Raw genomic sequence first — 20,715 nt, forward strand, 5'->3', positions numbered from 1 at the left:
GTGAAATCCACCTGCGCTCGCGGTAACGCTTGATTGACGATTGACTTTGGCAACCAGCCCTGAAAATACATACAGATTCATCCTTCAGACCCCTATGTGTAAATGAGGTGTCATCATGGTGACGAAGGTAGACCATACTCCACCCCTATGTGTAAATGAGGTGTCATCATGGTGGAAGGATTGGAAGATTAATCTGCCTTTGTCGTGTTTAGTCTTATGAAGAACTGTGAAGTGCACACTATGACAGCCGAGCCTCAGGAAGACAGCTGCTTCAGCGGTGTTCCATTTCCTGCACATGCATAGTCGTGTGCTTGCATTTCATTGGATGGTCTTGCTTGGTCATACATGTTCTCTTAAGGAAGTTATATGACTTACTAGTACAGCAGTCTTAGCAACCTGAAGACCTATAGAAGGTTCCAGCAGCTGAAAGTGACAGCTAAATTTCCTGTGAAACATCATGCTTAGCTTAATTTGACAGAAAGTCTTTAGAGAAAGATAAAAACCCCAATGGCAGCACCAGGAGGTGTGTTGGTGTGAGTGTGAGTGTGTGCAAACGGAGTGAATAGAGCCGTCAGTTTGTTTGATTATTTGATAGTACAGCAGGCTACTGCCTGCTATAGCAATAGGTCATTTTCACAGCAGCTTTAGTTGTAGATGGTGGCCTTGAATATCAATTCAGACCCCCCCCCCCCCTTAAGTAGCCTGAGTGCCAGTCTGTCTGTGCTGTCATGCGAACTTGTTTAGCGTGACGGCACAAACAGACTGGTACTTTAGCGCAGGTCTGAATTGATATTCAAGAGCTAAACTGACATTTGATAACATCCTAGTCAATGTGTAGCCTAACAAGTTGGGGTCAATCAATTCTAATTCAAGTCACTCAATTCAAGAAGTGGATACAAAAATATCATTATATATATATATATATATACAGTAGCAGTCTAAAGTTTGGACACACCTACTCATTCCAGGGTTTTTCTTTATTTTTTTTTACTATTTTCTACATTGTAGAATAACAGTGAAGACATCAAAACTATGAAATAACACAAAGGCAAAGGGTGGCTATTTGAAGAATCTCAAATATAAAATATATTTAGATTTGTTTAACACTTTTTTTGGTTACTAAATGATTCCATATGTGTTATTTCATAGTTTTGATGTCTTCACTATTATTCTACAATGTAGAATGTGTCCAAACTTTTGACTGGTAGTGTATATATATATATATATATATACATACATACATACGCACACACACACACACACACACACATACATATATATATCTACCTTGACATCCATGTTGAGGAGCCAGGTAAAGTGACTCCTTCCTGTTTGGTTTGCCAGGGGCTCGATGATAATACAAGTTGGACCATCCTCCGCTCTGTTCAGATCAAGTCAACAAAATCACTCAGTAAAAAACTATATTACTGATGTAATGTATACAAACCTACAGCATGGTATTAACTCAACCTCAAATAACCTTTTTATATCAATGCCAAAGGTTTCAGAGCAGTGCATCAAACAACAACCTGGTCCCAGATCTGTTCCTGCTCTATAACCAACAGCTATGGTCGCTGTCATGCCAATTACCACAACAGTTGGCTATACAGCAGAATACAGCAAAAATACATCTTATTCAAGGTAAGCTGTGGTGATGTGTTGTGGGTGTTGAACAGTAGCCAGGACATAGAGAGTTGAGGTGATGTGTTGAACAGTAGCCAGAACATAGAGAATTGAGAGGATGTGTTGAACAGTAGCCAGGACATAGAGAGTTGAGGGGATGTGTTGTACAGTAGCCAGGACATAGAGAGTTGAGGTGATGTGTTGAACAGTAGCCAGGACATAGAGAGTTGAGGTGATGTGTTGAACAGTAGCCAGGACATAGAGAGTTGAGGTGATGTGTTGAACAGCAGCCAGGACATAGAGAGTTGAGGTGATGTGTTGAACAGTAGCCAGGACATAGAGAGTTGAGGGGATGTGTTGAACAGTAGCCAGGACATAGGGAGTTGAGGGGATGTGTTGAACAGTAGCCAGGACATAGAGAGTTGAGGGGATGTGTTGAACAGTAGCCAGGACATAGAGAGTTGAGGGGATGTGTTGAACAGTAGCCAGGACATAGAGAGTTGAGGTGATGTGTTGAACAGTAGCCAGAACATAGAGAATTGAGAGGATGTGTTGAACAGTAGCCAGGACATAGAGAGTTGAGGTGATGTGTTGAACAGTAGCCAGGACATAGAGAGTTGAGGTGATGTGTTGAACAGCAGCCAGGACATAGAGAGTTGAGGTGATGTGTTGAACAGTAGCCAGGACATAGAGAGTTGAGGGGATGTGTTGTACAGTAGCCAGGACATAGAGAGTTGAAGGGATGTGTTGAACAGTAGCCAGGACATAGAGAGTTGAGGGGATGTGTTGAACAGTAGCCAGGACATAGAGAGTTGAGGGGATGTGTTGAACAGTAGCCAGGACATAGGGAGTTGAGGGGATGTGTTGAACAGTAGCCAGGACATAGAGAGTTGAGGGGATGTGTTGAACAGTAGCCAGGACATAGAGAGTTGAGGGGATGTGTTGAACAGTAGCCAGGACATAGAGAGTTGAGGTGATGTGTTGAACAGTAGCCAGAACATAGAGAATTGAGAGGATGTGTTGAACAGTAGCCAGGACATAGAGAGTTGAGGTGATGTGTTGAACAGTAGCCAGGACATAGAGAGTTGAGGGGATGTGTTGAACAGTAGCCAGGACATAGAGAGTTGAGGGGATGTGTTGTACAGTAGCCAGGACATAGAGAGTTGAGGGGATGTGTTGAACAGTAGCCAGGACATAGAGAGTTGAGGTGATGTGTTGAACAGTAGCCAGGACATAGAGAGTTGAGGGGATGTGTTGTACAGTAGCCAGGACATAGAGAGTTGAGGTGATGTGTTGAACAGCAGCCAGGACATAGAGAGTTGAGGGGATGTGTTGAACAGTAGCCAGGACATAGAGAGTTGAGGTGATGTGTTGAACAGTAGCCAGGACATAGAGAGTTGAAGGGATGTGTTGAACAGTAGCCAGGACATAGAGAGTTGAGGGGATGTGTTGAACAGTAGCCAGGACATAGAGAGTTGAGGTGATGTGTTGAACAGTAGCCAGAACATAGAGAATTGAGAGGATGTGTTGAACAGTAGCCAGGACATAGAGAGTTGAGGTGATGTGTTGAACAGTAGCCAGGACATAGAGAGTTGAGGGGATGTGTTGAACAGTAGCCAGGACATAGAGAGTTGAGGGGATGTGTTGTACAGTAGCCAGGACATAGAGAGTTGAGGGGATGTGTTGAACAGTAGCCAGGACATAGAGAGTTGAGGTGATGTGTTGAACAGTAGCCAGGACATAGAGAGTTGAGGGGATGTGTTGTACAGTAGCCAGGACATAGAGAGTTGAGGTGATGTGTTGAACAGCAGCCAGGACATAGAGAGTTGAGGGGATGTGTTGAACAGTAGCCAGGACATAGAGAGTTGAGGGGATGTGTTGAACAGCAGCCAGGACATAGAGAGTTGAGGTGATGTGTTGAACAGTAGCCAGGACATAGAGAGTTGAGGGGATGTGTTGTGGGTGTTGAACAGTAGCCAGGACATAGAGAGCTGAGGTGATGTGTTGATCAGTAGCCAGGACATAGAGAGTTGAGGGGATGTGTTGAACAGTAGCCAGGACATAGAGAGTTGAGGTGATGTGTTGAACAGTAGCCAGGACATAGAGAGTTGAGGTGATGTGTTGAACAGCAGCCAGGACATAGAGAGTTGAGGGGATGTGTTGTGGGTGTTGAACAGTAGCCAGGACATAGAGAGTTGAGGGGATGTGTTGGTCAGCAGCCAGGACATAGAGAGTTGAGGGGATGTGTTGAACAGTAGCCAGGACATAGAGAATTGAGGTGATGTGTTGTACAGTAGCCAGGACATAGAGAGTTGAGGGGATGTGTTGAACAGTAGCCAGGACATAGAGAGTTGAGGGGATGTGTTGAACAGTAGTCAGGACATAGATAGTTGAGGTGATGTGTTGTACAGTAGCCAGGACATAGAGAGTTGAGGGGATGTGTTGTACAGTAGCCAGGACATAGAGAGTTGAGGTGATGTGTTGAACAGTAGCCAGGACATAGAGAGTTGAGGTGATGTGTTGAACAGTAGCCAGGACATAGAGAGTTGAGGTGATGTGTTGAACAGTAGCCAGGACATAGAGAGTTGAGGTGATGTGTTGTACAGTAGCCAGGACATAGAGATTAACTAGAGAGCTCATCTCATATCTTTGCAATGGCACTTCTGTGACAGCATGAGCCATAAACAGGCTTTGGCCCAAGCGCTCCCTCTATCCAACTCTATGAGCCAGGCTTATCCGAGCAAAGCCGGTGTTGGTGTTACCTGACGAAGCCTTTCTGAGGAGGGAAGGACTCCAGGTGCGTGGCTGCTCCCCCCAGATAGATACATGACTCCTGTCTGGAGAAGTGTCTCACACTCAGGAAGTCTCTCTGGCCTATCAGGTTGCCGGCTGTCTCTGCTGACACCTCATGCGTAACCATGGTTTCCGGGCCAGCTTGCTTTAGAACCTTCAACACAAGAGACAGACCAATACAATCTCATTCAATGTACTGCTACGTGTTCCCAAATAGGACCCTATTCCCTATATGGTGCACTACTTTCTCTTGTCAAAACTAGTGCACTGTATAGGGAATAGGGTGGCATTTGGGACGCGGACTTCATAATGCCAGCTGAAGACACAGGATCTGCCGTAGTAGTTTTGTTCTTCCCTCATCAGAATGCCTTGAGACAAGTGTGATATCCTGGCGTTGTAAAGACTATCGACACTGTGTGTGTCCATGTCTACCGTAAAACTTCAATTAATAGCCCGGGCGTTTATTTGCTTCAATCACTGAACACAACAGTCGCTTATTAGAGACAGGATTCTATTTGAGCCAGGCGTCTATTTCCTTAATGCGTACAGCTTTAGCTAATTTGCATAGTTAATTGTTTAATTCCAGCATTCACTTCCAGCATTTTATATACATGTCTTCATTTCCTGCAATAATGTGTTATCATTTACACACTGTGTCACGTTTCTTGTTTTAGTTTGCCTCTATAAAAAAAAGCATTATTCTCCTCTTTGACTGTGCATTTCTGGCAGGTCAGACGATGTCTGGGGGTCTGTAGTCCCGAAGTTGTTGACTGTTTTACGCTTGCCAGTTAGCTAGCAGTTCTCAGCTGTTAGCAGCCAATGGCTAGCAGTTTCTTACTGCCGATTTAAAAACACGATTGCCATCATTTTTCCTTGTCATTACTGAATTATTGAAACACCTTGAGTCGATTGACACACCGGCGTGTCAATCTAAGTGACGTAATAAAAAAATCCCCATCAAAATCCGTCAGTTTAAGCGTCGGATGCGTCTCAATCCACCGCGTCCGCCGATGTCGCATTTGCACATCTGAGGTGAAAGGTGGCAGAGCTAGAGCGGTGTTTGTCAGACCATGAGACGTCCCAACCAAATCGGTCTTCTCACAAAAGGTCTCTGTAGCGTCCGAACGCTCTACGACCCCCACAAGTGTCAGGGGACTCGTCTGAAGTCGGTACCGTCGATGTGCCAACTTCTGTTTGTAGCGTCCGAACCGTTTGGGCTACAAACTAATGTGACCCCACTGTGGAAAGGGGAGATTCTCACGAACACGATAGCGTTCTCGATGACTCCCACAAGTGTCACGGGACTCTTCTGAAGGTAAACTGTACCGGTAAAAAAAAAATGAATGGAAGTATGAAGGTAGTTCTATGCCTACCCAAAAAAAGGGTTGAATATGTGTGAAAATAAAAATATATACAGTACCAGTCAAAAGTATGGACACACCTACTCATTCAAGGGTTTTTCTTTATTTTTACTCTTTTCTACATTGTAGAATAATAGTGAAGACATCAAAACTATGAAATAACACATATGGAATCATGTAGTAACCAAGAAAGTGTAAAACAAATCAAAATAGATTTTAGATTCTTCAAAGTAGCCACCCTTTGCCTTGATGACAGCTTTGCACACTCTTGGCATTCATTCAACCAGCTTCACCTGGAATGCATTTCAATTAACAGGTGTGCCTTCTTAAAAGTTAATTAGTGGAATTTTTTCCCTTCTAAATGCGTTTGAGCCAATCAGTTGTGTTGTGACAAGGTGGGGGGGGGGGGGGGGGGGGCTATACAGAAGATAGCCCTATTTGGTAAAAGACCAAGTCCATATTATGGTAAGAACAGCTCAAATAAGCAAAGACAAACGACTGTCCATCATTACTTTAAGACATGAAGGTCAGCCAGTCCAGAAAATGTCATGAACTTTGAAAGTTTCTTCAAGCGACCGGGAGACCCATGGGGCGGCGCACAATTGGCCCAGTGTCGTCCAGGGTAGGGGAGGGAATGGCCGGCAGGGATGTAGCTCAGTTGGTAGAGCATGGCATTTGCAACGCCAGGGTTGTGGGTTCGATTCCAGTATAACAAATAAAAATGTATGCGCTCTGGATAAGAGCGTCTGCTAAATGACTAAAATGTAAAATGTAAATGTAAGTGCAGTCACAAAAACCATCAAGAGCTATGATGAAACTGGCTCTCATGAGGACCGCCACAGGAAAGGAAGACCCAGAGTTAACTCTGCTACAGAGGATAAGTTCATTAGAGTTACCAGCCTCAGAAATTGCAGCCCAAATAAATGTTTCACAGAGTTCAAGTAACAGACACATCTCAACATCAACTGTTCAGAGGAGACTACGTGAATCAGGCCTTCATGGTCGAATTGCTGCAAATAAACCTTTACTAAAGGACACCAATAAGAAGAAGAGACCTGCTTGGGCCAAGAAACACGAGCAATGGACATTAGACCGGTGGAAATGTGTCCTTTGGTCTGGAGTCCAAATTGGAGATTTTTGGTTCCAACCGCCGTGTCTTTGTGAGACGCGTTGTGGGTGAACAGATGATCTCCGTATGTGTATTTCCCACCGTAAAGCAGGGAGGAGGATGTGTGATGGTGTGGGGGTGCTTTGCTGGTGACACTGTCTGTGATTTATTTAGAATTCAAGGCACAATTAACCAGCATGGCTACCACAGCATTCTGCAGCGATACGGCATCCCATCTGGTTTGGGCTTAGTGGGACTATCATTTGTTTTTCAACAGGACAATGACCCAACACCCCTCCAGGCTGTGTAACGGCTATTTGACAAAGAAGGAGAGTGATGGAGTGCTGCATCAGATGACCTGGCCTCCACAATCACCCGAACTCAACCCAATTGAGATGGTTTGGGATGAGTTGGACCGCAGAGCGAAGGAAAAGCAGCCAACAAGTGCTCAGCATATGTGGGAACTCCTTCAAGACTGTTGGAAAAAGCATTCCAGGTGAAGCTGGCTGAGTGTGCAAAGCTGCCATCAAGGCAAAGGGTGGCTACTTTGAAGAATATAAAATATATTTTGATTTGTTTAACACTTTTTTTGGTTACTACATGATTCCATATGTGTTATTTCATAGTTTTGATGTCTTCACTATTATTCTGCAATGTAGAAAATAGTGAAAATAAAGAAAAACCTTTGAATGAGTAGGTGTGTCCAAACTTTTGACTGGTACTGTATCTCCTAGATATAGGACAGACACTTGATAACCTTGTTTCTCATGGTTTCTTTTTTGACTGTCTTGTTTTGCCATTTATGAATGTGTTGTTCAATGCGTTTCTCTGGGCTATAGTAGTAAAGGCCAAACTCAATATTTTATCAAATAATTTTGTAATTTTTTTATTTTTATTTTTTATTTTTTTTATACATAAAGGGGTCCTAAAATTCAAATTCAAAAAGCTGAATGATCCATAGTATGCCCATCTTAAAACAATTCCATATGTCAGCTTAGATGAGTCTGCTTACCTTGATGTTTTTTAAACAATTTTCATAATATTTGATTGAAGAAGAAAGATAAACATACAATAATTTGCACGTTGCTTTTTCTTTTTTCCCCTAATCCTTCAGAACATTCCCTATTGATCCCTGACCCCCTCCCTGTTTCCCACCCATCCCAATGTCTCCCACTCCCCCTCACCCTGAAAATCAGAGCAAAAACAAAAACAAAAAAACGTTAAAATAAAGAATTAAAGTAATACAAATAAAATTATAATAATTGTTATAATAATAATCGAAATACAGTGGCAAGAAAAATTATGTGAACCCTTTGGAATTACCTGGATTTCTGAATAAATTGGTCATAGAATTTGATCTGATCTTCATCTAAGTCACAACAATAGACAAACAGTGTGCTTAAACTAATAACACACAAATTATTGGATTTTACTTGTCTATATTGAATACATAATTTAAACATTCACAGTGTAGGTTGGAAAAAGTATGTGAACCCCGTAGGCTAATAACGTCTCCAAAAGCTAACTGGAGGCAGGAGTCAGCTAACCTGGAGTCCAATCAATGAGACGAGATTGGAGATGTTGGTTAGAGCTGCCTTGCCCTATAAAAAAACTCACACAATTAGAGGATAGAGTGTCAGCTAAAGACTTACAGAAAATCTCTGGAACATGCTAACATCTCTGTTGACGAGTCTACGATACGTAAAACACTAAACAAGAACGGTGTTCATGGGACTTCGCTGCACGTCTGAAGTTCGCGATGTTCCTGGATGTTCCGCAGCGCTACTGGCAAAATATTCTGTGGACAGATGAAACTAAAGTTGAGTTGTTTGGAAGGAACACACAACACTGTGTGTGGAGAAAAAAAAGGCACAGCACAGCAACATCAAAACCTCATCCCAATGTTGCAGGAGAATGTAAGGCTATCTGTCCGCCAACTGAAGCTCAACAGAAGTTGGGTGATGCAACAGGACAACGACCCAAAACACAGAACTAAATCAACAACAGAATGGCTTCAACAGAAGAAAATACGCCTTCTGGAGTGGCCCAGTCAGACTCCTGACCGTGCCGGACTGGAAACACGCACCACTGGTCTGGTGCGAGGAGCAGGCACGGGCCGGGCCGGACTGGAAACACGCACCACTGGTCTGGTGCGAGGAGCAGGAACGGGCCGGGCCGGACTGGGAACACGCACCTCTGGTCTGGTGCGAGGAGCAGGAACGGGCCGGACTGGGAACACGCACCTCTGGTCTGGTGCGAGGAGCAGGTACGGGCCGGGCCGGACTGGAGACACGCACCACAGGTCTGGTGCGAGGAGCAGGAACGGGCCGGACTGGAGACACACACCACAGGTCTGGTGCGAGGAGCAGGAACGGGCCGGACCGGACTGGGGACACGCACCACTGGCTTGGTGCGAGGAGCAGGTACGGGCCGGGCCGGACTGGGAACACGCACCCCTGGTCTGGTGCGAGGAGCAGGCACGGGCCGGACCGGACTGGGAACACGCACCACTGGTCTGGTGCGAGGAGCAGGCACAGGCCGGACTGGGAACACGCACCCCTGGTCTGGTGCGAGGAGCAGGTACGGGCCGGGCCGGACTGGAGACACGCACCACAGGTCTGGTGCGAGGAGCAGGAACGGGCCGGACTGGAGACACACACCACAGGTCTGGTGCGAGGAGCAGGAACGGGCCGGACCGGACTGGGGACACGCACCACTGGTTTGGTGCGGGGAGCAGGTGCGGGGCATACCGGGCTGGCGACACGCACCACTGGTTTGGTGCGAGGAACAGGGACGGGCCGTACTGGACTGGGAACACGCACCACTAGCTTGTTGCGAGACGCAGGCACGAGGTGTACCGGACTGGGAACTGACGTTAGAGATCTCTGACTGTACCAGTCTTTCACTCTCCGCGCCCAGTTCTCCTCCCGTGAGGACTCCTCCCTGAGCCCCTACGAGTGCAGTGGTCGGGGCTCTTCTCTGTCGATCCCCGATCACCCTTTTAGGCCCCCCCAAAAAAATTATTGGGGCTGTCTCTCGGGCTTCCTCCTCGGCCGGCGCCTTCTGTGTTGCCATTGCTCCTCTCCTGCCTGGGCTTCCACCTTCGCCCAGGGTCCTCCACCAGCCAATATCTCCTCCCAAGTCCAAAATGACTTCCCCACCTGTGTCCAGGGTGTCTGCTCCTGGGCACGCTGCTTGGTCCATTTTTGGTGGGATCTTCTGTCACGGTCGTTGATGAACGGGCCAGACCAAGGCGCAGCGTGAAATGCATACATGTTTATAAACATACAAAAACAACAAAAGGCAACGAAACGTGATGTCGGAAGGCTATACACGAACAAGCCAAAACTCACCGAACACAAACAAGATCCCACAACCCAGGCAGAAAAACTGGCTGCCTAAGTATGATCCCCAATCAGAGATAACGAGCGACAGCTGCCTCTGATTGGGAACCACACCCGGCCAAACATAGAAATACAAACATAGAATCCCCCACATAGAAAACCCCCCACATATATTCACACCCTGACCAAACTAACTAGAGCCTATAGGTCAGGGCGTGACAGTTTTTGCTGCCAAAGGAGGGTCAACCAGTTATTAAATCCAAGGGTTCACATACTTTTCCCACCCTGCACTGTGAATGTTTACACGGTATGTTCAATAAAGACACGAAAACGTATAATTGTTTGTGTGTTATTAGTTTAAGCAGACTGTGTTTGTCTATTTTTGTGACTTAGATGAAGATCAGATCAAATTTTATGACCAATTTATGCAGAAATGCAGGTAATTCCAAAAGGTTCACATACTTTTTCTTGCCACTGTAGTTATAAAATATGCCTAAATTGTGCATGAGAGTTTTAGAAACACCTTGTTACAAATATTTTACAGTTTACAGACGCCCTGATACACATACTTAGAAGGTAAATACTATACCAGTTGGATAATAACACGTGTAGAATAGAAATGTAAAGGATGCCATAATAGATAGAGGAAGGAGAACAGAAGATAATAATAATAAAAATAATAATAATAATAATAATAATATAATAATAATAATAATAATAATAATAATATAATAATAATAATAATAATAATAATAATATAATAATAATAATATAATAATAATATAATAATAATAATAATAATAATAATAATAATAATAATAATAATAATATAATGTGCCATTTAGCAGACGCTTTTATCCAAAGCAACTTACAGTCATCAATGATATCCTAAGGGGAGGTGTTAAGATTACACACTGACCAACAACTGCCCTACTATGACAGAACAGTTACCTTGATGTTTTTGATGCTTGGGTTCCACTGGTGCATCTCCTCGACCTTCCACAGGATGTGATGTATCTCTTCCGGGGTGGCTTCTAACACAGTCTCCAGTCTGAAGACCTTCCTGTCCCCCGACAACACTTTACTGTAGACCACAACCCCGTTCTCCTGTGACGACACACAGTGTTTACGGGAAAGTTACAAGACGTTTTGGAATGTGGCGTCCATAGGGTTTCCTTTTTTAACAACAACGGTTTTTTTTCAGGAAGGTTTCTAACGATGTCCCTGGTTTCCTATACAACACAATTACTGAACGTTCTCTTGTGATAGTCTTTCTACTTCCATTTGGTTCTGAGATTACAGAAAGTTTCTCTACTCCAGAGTTATAACGTTTTGGCAGTGAGTGAGGCATCTATATGCATATACCGGTACAAGATTTCCAATGCCAATAGCTATTTAGATCAAGTCCCAGTTTTTACCTAAATGTCAAAGTAACGGAAAGAGAAAGTTTGGCAATGTGGCAATAGTATGCATCCTACAAGAACGTTGAGTCTCTTGTGAGAGACTATGAGCGTAAGAGTAGCCAAGTCCCCTGTAGCTCAGTTGGTAGAGCATGGCGCTTGCAACCGCCAGGGTTGTGGGTTCGTTTCCCACGGGGGGGCCAGTATGAAAATGTATGCACTCACTAAAACTGTAAGTCGCTCTGGATAAGAGCGTCTGCTAAATGACTAAAATGTAAAAATGTAGCTACTGCTTTTGGAACAGCCAATTTAAATAACTAATAGCACATTAGGTTCTGGGTTCTGAGATTTTATACAAAGTGTATTTTCTCCTACAAGTCAAAAAGGGTCCCTTCTGAACTAAGTTGAATGCACTTGGCTGTTAAGTTGCTCTGGATAAGAACGTCTGCTAATTGACTAAAAGGTAAAAATGTTAGAAGGTTTGACATTGTGGCAACGATGGCCTATGTCAATTAGATTTGATGGGTTTTGAAGACGGGATACAATGGCGATAGCTATTCAGATCATGTACCTACCCCCTTGTCCTATAGTCAGATCATGTACCTACCCCCTTGTCCTATAGTCAGATCATGTACCTACCCCCTTGTCCTATATTCAGATCATGTACCTACCCCCTTGTCCTATAGTCAGATCATCTACCTACCCCTTGTCCTATAGTCAGATCATGTACCTACCCCCTTGTCCTATAGTCAGATCATGTACCTACCCCCTTGTCCTATAGTCAGATCATGTACCTACCCCATTGTCCTATATGACAGTTTGGTGGTTTGGCATCAGTATAAGATTTCCATAGCAATAGCTATTTTTGGAAGCATTTTACACAGGAAGCAACACATTTTAAAGGGACAATACAGGATGGTTTGCCAAAAATCAATGTACCAATTCTGTATTGCCTCTTTAATCAACGCTAGACGGTTGTATGGATGATGCACTACCTCTGAGAGTTCTGTTTCCCATCCGTCCTTATCCTCCACAATGTCCAGAGCCTTGGTCAGCGCCTCGTGGCCTCGCCTTATGTACAGCAGCTCATCCTCTTTCAATGGGACTGGGTTGGCTATCTCTTTTCTGGAGCTCTCTGTAACACGTTTACATACACATGATAAAGGGGCCCCTCACAGCAGCGCTCACTTCGATCCAGTTGTAATTGAAGCTGTTTTTATATTCAATGGTCAGTAAAAGTTTTATAGTAAAAAAAAGTAATGCCCTTGGAAAATATGTCAATATAACTATGATAAGGGCAGTTTGTGCTCTGTGTAAAATAATAATGCAGTTGAAAATGTGTGTAATCTGTGTGTCATTCCCAGGCTTACCACTGTGCTGATGCAGAGCGGTGCCAGTCTGCCAACCCGTATGGTTGGTCCATGCTGGTAGTTGGGTCTGCCCACTCCTCTGCATGTGAGCAAGTTCCTGGCCGATCGCTGCGATAGCTGGCCGTTGCAGTCCTGTCATGGGACAACAACAACAACAACAACAACGATAATAACAGTCAGCACATTTTCATATAGCCTGTCAACTCCATTTCTCATTATCAAGCCAAACATGTTTACCATGACACAGACTGCCACTCAGGATGGATTTGATCCATTCTGCAACTCAAAGTGCTGTTGATGGGGACTTAAAGGACTTGTCAGGAAACACAAAGACTACTACTAGTCACAGCCAAGACGCCATAGTAATAACAGCAGCAATAGATAACTCCATCCAGACGCACGTGCACTGGCTGGTCCCAGACCTGTTTGTGCTGTCTTGCAACGACCATAAGAGGGAGTTGGCAAGGCAGCAGAAACCGATCTGGGACCAGGCTACGTGCATTGTGCACGACACGGTAATCCTACAATCTAAGGAATTAGAGAAATGTGATGTTTCTCTCCAGGGATGCATCCAAAATGGGCCCCTATAGAGGGCCCTGGATAAAAAGTAGTGCACTACATAGGAAATAGGAGGCCATTTTGGGACACAACCAAGATGATATAGTTGTATGTTTTTTACCTGCCATGGTCCTGAGGTGAGGGTAGGAGATTCCACAGCAGAGCTTCACTACGGCAGGCAGCATTACTGTAACGTTGGCGACAGCGACGGCAGCTGGAGTCTGCCAGGCTACAGGCTTTTATAGGACCTCTGAAGGACAAGAGAGGAGATAAGGGGATCGGTTAGAGGATAGGATTGTAAAACTGAATTCTGTCCCCAAGGTTGTTGTTAAAGACACACAGCTGCTTCCTTTAGAGGTATTTTATGTGTGGTTTGAAAAAGGAGAGAATAAATCATGAGGATCCATGTATACAATAATAATCCACAACCATTATCAGAATGACAAGTCTACATATAGTATGCTCTGTATTCTAGTGACGGCTCATCCTATATAACTACTGCAGAATGAGAAGTGTACATATAAAAATCAAATCAAATCATATTTTATTTGCCACATGCGCCGAATACAACAGGTGTAGACCTTACAGTGAAATGCTTACTTACAAGCCCTTAACCAACAATGCAGTTTTAAGAAAAATAAGGGTAGAGTTAAAGTGACTATGCATAGATAATAAACAGAGAGTAGCATCAGCGTAAAAGAGGGGGTGGGGTGGGGGGGGCAATGCAAATAGTCTGTGTAGCCATGATTAGCTGTCTTATGGCTTTGGGGTAGAAGCTGTTGTTACCTACCCTTACCACCTGGGGGCGGCCCATCAGGAAGTCCAGGATCCAGTTGCAGAGGGCGGTGTTTAGTCCCAGGGTCCTTAACTTAGTGATGAGCTTTGAGGGTACTATGGTGTTGAATGCTGAGCTGTAGTCAATGAATAGCATTCTCACGTAGGTTTTCCTCTTGTCCAGGTGGGAAAGGGCAGTGTGGAGTGCAATAGAGATTGCATCATCTGTGGATCTGTTGGATACATACATAAATGCATACATACAGTGGGGAAAAAAAGTATTTAGTCAGCCACCAATTGTGCAAGTTCTCCCACTTAAAAAGATGAGAGAGGCCTGTAATTTTCATCATAGGTACACGTCAACTATGACAGACAAAATGAGAAAAATAAATCCAGAAAATCACATTGTAGGATTTTTTATGAATTTATTTGCAAATGATGGTGGAAAATTAGTATTTGGTCAATAACAAAAGTTTCTCAATACTTTGTTATATACCCTTTGTTGGCAATGACACAGGTCAAACGTTTTCTGTAAGTCTTCACAAGGTTTTCACACACTGTTGCTGGTATTTTGGCCCATTCCTCCATGCAGATCTCCTCTAGAGCAGTGATGTTTTGGGGCTGTTGCTGGGCAACACAGACTTTCAACTCCCTCCAAAGATTTTCTATGGGGTTGAGATCTGGAGACTGGCTAGGCCACTCCAGGACCTTGTAATGCTTCTTACGAAGCCACTCCTTCGTTGCCCGGGCGGTGTGTTTGGGATCATTGTCATGCTGAAAGACCCAGCCACGTTTCATCTTCAATGCCCTTGCTGATGGAAGGAGGTTTTCACTCAAAATCTCACGATACATGGCCCCATTCATTCTTTCCTTTACACGGATCAGTCGTCCTGGTCCCTTTGCAGAAAAACAGCCCCAAAGCATGATGTTTCCACCCCCATGCTTCACAGTAGGTATGGTGTTCTTTGGATGCAACTCAGCATTCTTTGTCCTCCAAACACGACGAGTTGAGTTTTTACCAAAAAGTTATATTTTGGTTTCATCTGACCATATGCATTCTCCCAATCCTCTTCTTGATCATCCAAATGCACTCTAGCAAACTTCAGACGCGCCTGGACATGTACTGGCTTAAGCAGGGGGACACGTCTGGCACTGCAGGATTTGAGTCCCTGGCGGCGTAGTGTGTTACTGATGGTAGGCTTTGTTACTTTGGTCCCAGCTCTCTGCAGGTCATTCACTAGGTCCCCCCGTGTGGTTCTGGGATTTTTGCTCACCGTTCTTGTGATCATTTTGACCCCACGGGGTGAGATCTTGCATGGAGCCCCAGATCGAGGGAGATTATCAGTGGTCTTGTATGTCTTCCATTTCCTAAAAATTGCTCCCACAGTTGATTTCTTCAAACCAAGCTGCTTACCTATTGCAGATTCAGTCTTCCCAGCCTGGTGCAGGTCTACAATTTTGTTTCTGGTGTCCTTTGACAGCTCTTTGGTCTTGGCCATAGTGGAGTTTGGAGTGTGACTGTTTGAGGTTGTGGACAGGTGTCTTTTATACTGATAACAAGTTCAAACAGGTGTCATTAATACAGGTAACGAGTGGAGGACAGAGGATCCTCTTAAAGAAGAAGTTACAGGTCTGTGAGAGCCAGAAATCTTGCTTGTTTGTAGGTGACCAAATACTTATTTTCCACCATAATTTGCAAATAAATTCATAAAAAATCCTACAATGTGATTTTCTGGATTTCTTTTTCTCAATTTGTCTGTCATAGTTGACGTGTACCGATGATGAAAATTACAGGCCTCTCTCATCTTTTTAAGTGGGAGAACTTGCACAATTGGTGGCTGACTAAATACTTTTTTCCCCCACTGTACATACAGTGCATTCCACATTTTGTTACGTTACAGCCTTATTCTAAAATGTATTAAATAAATAAAAATCCTCATCAGTCTACACACAATACTCCATAATGACGAAGCGAAACAGGTTTTTAGACATTTTTGCAAATGTATTACAAATAAAAAACAGAAATACCTTATTTGCGTAAGTATTCAGACCCTTTGCTATGAGACTTGAAATTGAGCTCCGGTGCATCCTGTTTCCATTGATCATCCTTGAGATTTTTCTACAACTTGATTGGAGTCCACCTGTGGTAAATTCAATTGATTGGACATGATTTGGAAAGGCACACACCTGTCTATAAAAGGTCCCACAGTTGACAGTGCATGTCAGAGCAAAAACCAAGCCACGAGGTGGAAGGAATTGTCCGTAGAGCTCCGAGACAGGATTGTGTCGAGGCACGGGTCTGGGGAAGGGTACCAAAACATTTCTGCAGCATTGAAGGTCCCCAAGAACATGGTGGCCTCCATCATTCTTAAATGGAATAAGTTTGGAACCACCAAGACTCTTCCTAGAGCTGGCTGCCCGGCCAAACTGAGCAATCGGGGAGAAGGGCCTTGCTCAGGGAGGTGACCAAGAACCCAATGGTCACTCTGACAGAGCTCCAGAGTTCCTCTGTGGAGATGGAAGAAACTTCCAGAAGGACAACCATTTCTGCAGCACTCCACCAATCAGGCCTTAATGGTAGAATGGCCAGACGGAAGCCACACCTCAGTAAAAGGCACATGACAGCCCGCTTGGAGTTTGCCAAAAGGCACCTTAAGACTCTCAGACCATGAGAAACAAGATTCTCTGGTCTGATGAAACCAAGATTGAACTCTTTGGCCTGAATGCCAAGCATCACGTCTGGAGGAAACCTGGCACCATCCCTACGGTGAAGCATGGTGGTGGCAGCCTCATGCTGTGGGAATGTTTTTCAGCAGCAGGGACTGGGAGACTAGTCAGGATCGAGGGAAAAAGCTGAACGGAGCAAAGTACAGAGAGATCCTTGATGAAAACCTGCTCCAGAGCGCTCAGGACCTCAGACTGGGGCGAAGGTTCATCTTCCAACAGGACAACGACCCTAAGGTTTTTTTTCCTAATACATTTACAAAAATTTCTCAACCTGTTTTTGCTTTGTCAACTACAAGGCCCCATTAAGATGTACAGTTGAAGGCGGAAGTTTACATACACTTAGGTTGGAGTCATTAAAACTCGTTTTTCAACAACTCTACAAATTTCTTGTTAACAAACTATAGTTTTGGCAAGTCAGTTAGGACATCTACTTTGTGCATGACACAAGTAATTTTTCCAACAATTGTTTACAGACAGGTTATTTCACTTATAATTCACTGTATCACAATTATAGTGGGTCAGAAGTTTGACTGTGCCTTTAAACAGCTTGGAAAATTCCAGAAAATTATGTCATGGCTTTAGAAGCTTCTGATAGGCTAATTGACATCATTTGAGTCAATTGGAGGTGTACCTGTGGATGTATTTCAAGGCCTACCTTCAAACTCAGTGCCTCTTTGAAGATGCTGGAGGAAACAGGTAGAAAATTATCTATATCCACAGTAAAACGAGTCCTATATCGACATAACCTGAAAGGCCGCTCATCAAGGAAGAAGCCACTTCTCCAAAACCGCCATAAAAAAGCCAGACTACGGTTTGCAACTGCACATGGGGACAAAGATTGTACTTTTTGGAGAAATGTCCTCTGGTCTGATGAAACAAAAATAGAACTGTTTGGCCATAATGACCATCGTTATGTTTGGAGGAAAAAGGGGGATGCTTGCAAGCTGAAGAACACCATCCCAACCGTGAAGCACTGGGGTGGCAGCATTATGCTGGGGGGTGCTTTGCTGCAGGAGGGACCTGTGCACGTCACAAAAGAGATGGCATCATGAGGAAGGAAAATTATGTGGATATATTGAAGCAACATCTCAAGACATCAGTCAGGAAGTTAAAGGTTGGTCGCAAATGGGTCTTCCAAATGGACAATGACCCCAAGCATACTTCCAGAGTTGTGGCAAAATGGCTTAAGGACAACAAAGTTAAGGTATTGGAGTGGCCATCACAAAGCCCTGACCTCAATCCTATAGAAAATGTATGGGCAGAACTGAAAAATCGTGTGCGAGCAAGGAGGCCTACAAACCCGACTCAGTTACACCAGCTCTGTCAGGAGGAATGGGTCAAAATTCACCCAACTTATTGTGGGAAGCTTGTGGAAGGCTACCCGAAACGTTTGACCCAAGTTAAACAATTTAAAGGCAATGCTACCAAATACTAATTGAGTGTATGTAAACTTCTGACCCACTGGGAATGTGATGAAAGAAATAAAAGCTGAAATAAATCATTCTCTCTACTATTATTCTGACATTTCACATTCTTAAAATAAAGTGGTGATCCTAACAGACCTAAAACAGGGAATTGTTACTAGAATTAAATGTCAGGAATTGTGAAAAACTGAGTTTAAATGTATTTGGCAAAGGTGTATGTTAAACTTCCGACTTCAACTGTATGTCCCTCTCGCTGTCCTGGCTAGATGTTATCTGGAGGCATGGCCACTGTACATTCGCTGGATCATGAGAGCAAGCTGGATATGGCTGGAAAATTCCAGAAACTATAGAATGGCACCCTGCTAATAACAGTAGCATGTAATGTTACATAAATCACTGCGGTACCATGTGATAGACAGTTCTACTGGCAACCAGTGGTGGAAAAAGTAAAATAAAGTACCCAATTGTCATACTTGAGTAAAGCTATCTTAATAGAAAATGGCTCAAGTATATGTGAAACTCACCCAGTAAAATACTACTTGAGTAAAAGTCTAAAAGTATTTGGTTTTAAATATTCTTAAGTATCAAAAGTAAATGTAAATGCTAAAATATACTTAATTATCAAAAGCAAAAGTATAAATCATTTAAATTCCTTATATTTAGCAAACCAGACGGCACAATTTTCTAGTTTTTTTAATTTACAGATAGCCTGAGGCACACTCCAACACTCAAAAACAATTTTCAAGCGAAGCATTTGTGTTTAGTGAGTCTGCCAGATCAGAGGCAGTAGGGATGAACAGGTATGTTCTCTGGATAAGTGCGTAAATTGGACCATTTTCCTGTCCTGCTAAGCATTCAAAATCTAACGAGTACTTTTGGGTGTCAGGGTAAAAAGTACATTATTTTCTTTAGGAATGTAGTGAAGTAAAGGTCAAAGTTGTCAAAAATATAAATATTAATGCAAAGTACAGATACCCAAAAAAACGACCTAAAAGTATTTTTACTTAAGTATTTTACACCACTGTTGGCAACATACAGGTTACTGCCATAATAAAGGAAACGCTTGAGTAAATGAGGGATACAAAGTATATTGAAAGCAGGTGCTTCCACATACGGTAGGTGTGGTTCCTGAGTTAATTAAACAATGAACATCCCATCATGCTTAGGGTCATGTATAAAAAGCTCAGGGTCTGACAGGGTAAGGGACTTAGCACCTACTACTAAGACTGAGGACTGCAAGCCATGTATGACAGGAGACTGAGAAGCCAGCTGAGCAGGAGACTGAGAAGCCAGCTGAGCAGGAGACTGAGAAGCCAGCTGAGCAGGAGACTGAGAAGCCAGCTGAGCAGGAGACTGAGAAGCCAGCTGAGCAGGAGACCGAGAAGCCAGCTGAGCAGGAGACTGAGAAGCCAGCTGAGCAGGAGACTGAGGAGCCAGCTGAGCAGGAGACTGAGGAGCCAGCTGAGCAGGAGACTGAGAAGCCAGCTGAGCAGGAGACTGAGAAGCCAGCTGAGCAGGAGACTGAAAAGCCAGCTGAGCAGGAGACTGAGAAGCCAGTTGAGCAGGAGACTGAGAAGCCAGCTGAGCAGGAGACTGAGGAGCCAGCTGAGCAGGAGACTGAGGAGCCAGCTGAGCAGGAGACTGAGGAGCCAGCTGAGCAGGAGACTGAGGAGCCAGCTGAGCAGGCGACTGAGAACCCAGCTGAGCAGGAGACTGAGAACCTAGCTGAGACTGAGAATCTAGCTGAGCAGGAGACTGGGGGCCAGCTGAGGCTGGGGGCCAGCTGAGGCTGAGGGCCAGCTGAGGCTGAGGGCCAGCTGAGGCTGAGGGCCAGCTGAGGCTGAGGGCCAGCTGAGGCTGAGGGCTCTGAACTGGCTAGGGGCAGGGACTGCAGACGCAGAGGAGCAGATAACTCCTTCTCAGTTGTTGTAATTCAGACTTACCTTATGCAGGTGCCTAGTGAGCTATGCGGGTGTGGCTCATTTGCACGCACTGAATACATTTAATTCAACCCCCCGAAAACACACCCATTGGGTGGCCCAACAGAATTGATCAGGAAGCTTTCATTAAATGTGCCTTTCTGTTCATTTATTTAAAGCAAGCCCTTTTAAAAACTGTGTACCTTTTTTTAATTTGAATTTGATCGGCACAACACAACACTAGAATGTAGGCTATGGAGAACGTGTTTAGAATATGGAGATCAACGAAGTATAACTGTAATAACGGTTTGATC

At 44.1% G+C, this 20,715-nt stretch overlaps 1 protein-coding gene across 1 annotated transcript in view; it reads right to left on the reverse strand.

The window, feature by feature from the left end:
• Positions 1 to 13,138, reverse strand: part of LOC311116950 (steroidogenic acute regulatory protein, mitochondrial-like) — a gene marked incomplete at both ends in the record, with an annotated part of 13,235 nt that extends 97 nt beyond the window's left edge. Inside the window, 6 exons of the mRNA XM_084191960.1 lie at positions 1 to 59; positions 1,288 to 1,381; positions 4,386 to 4,570; positions 11,181 to 11,336; positions 12,625 to 12,764; positions 13,000 to 13,138. The exon at positions 1 to 59 is cut by the window's left edge and continues 97 nt beyond it. Coding sequence (XP_084048086.1) covers positions 1 to 59; positions 1,288 to 1,381; positions 4,386 to 4,570; positions 11,181 to 11,336; positions 12,625 to 12,764; positions 13,000 to 13,138 — 773 coding nt within the window. The remainder of the gene's footprint in view (positions 60 to 1,287; positions 1,382 to 4,385; positions 4,571 to 11,180; positions 11,337 to 12,624; positions 12,765 to 12,999) is intronic.
• Positions 13,139 to 20,715: the final 7,577 nt, after the last annotated feature.

This window comes from Coregonus lavaretus (assembly GCF_964263955.1).
Source record: "Coregonus lavaretus genome assembly, contig: HAP1_SCAFFOLD_2822, whole genome shotgun sequence".
Classification (NCBI taxonomy): Eukaryota; Metazoa; Chordata; class Actinopteri; order Salmoniformes; family Salmonidae; genus Coregonus; species Coregonus lavaretus.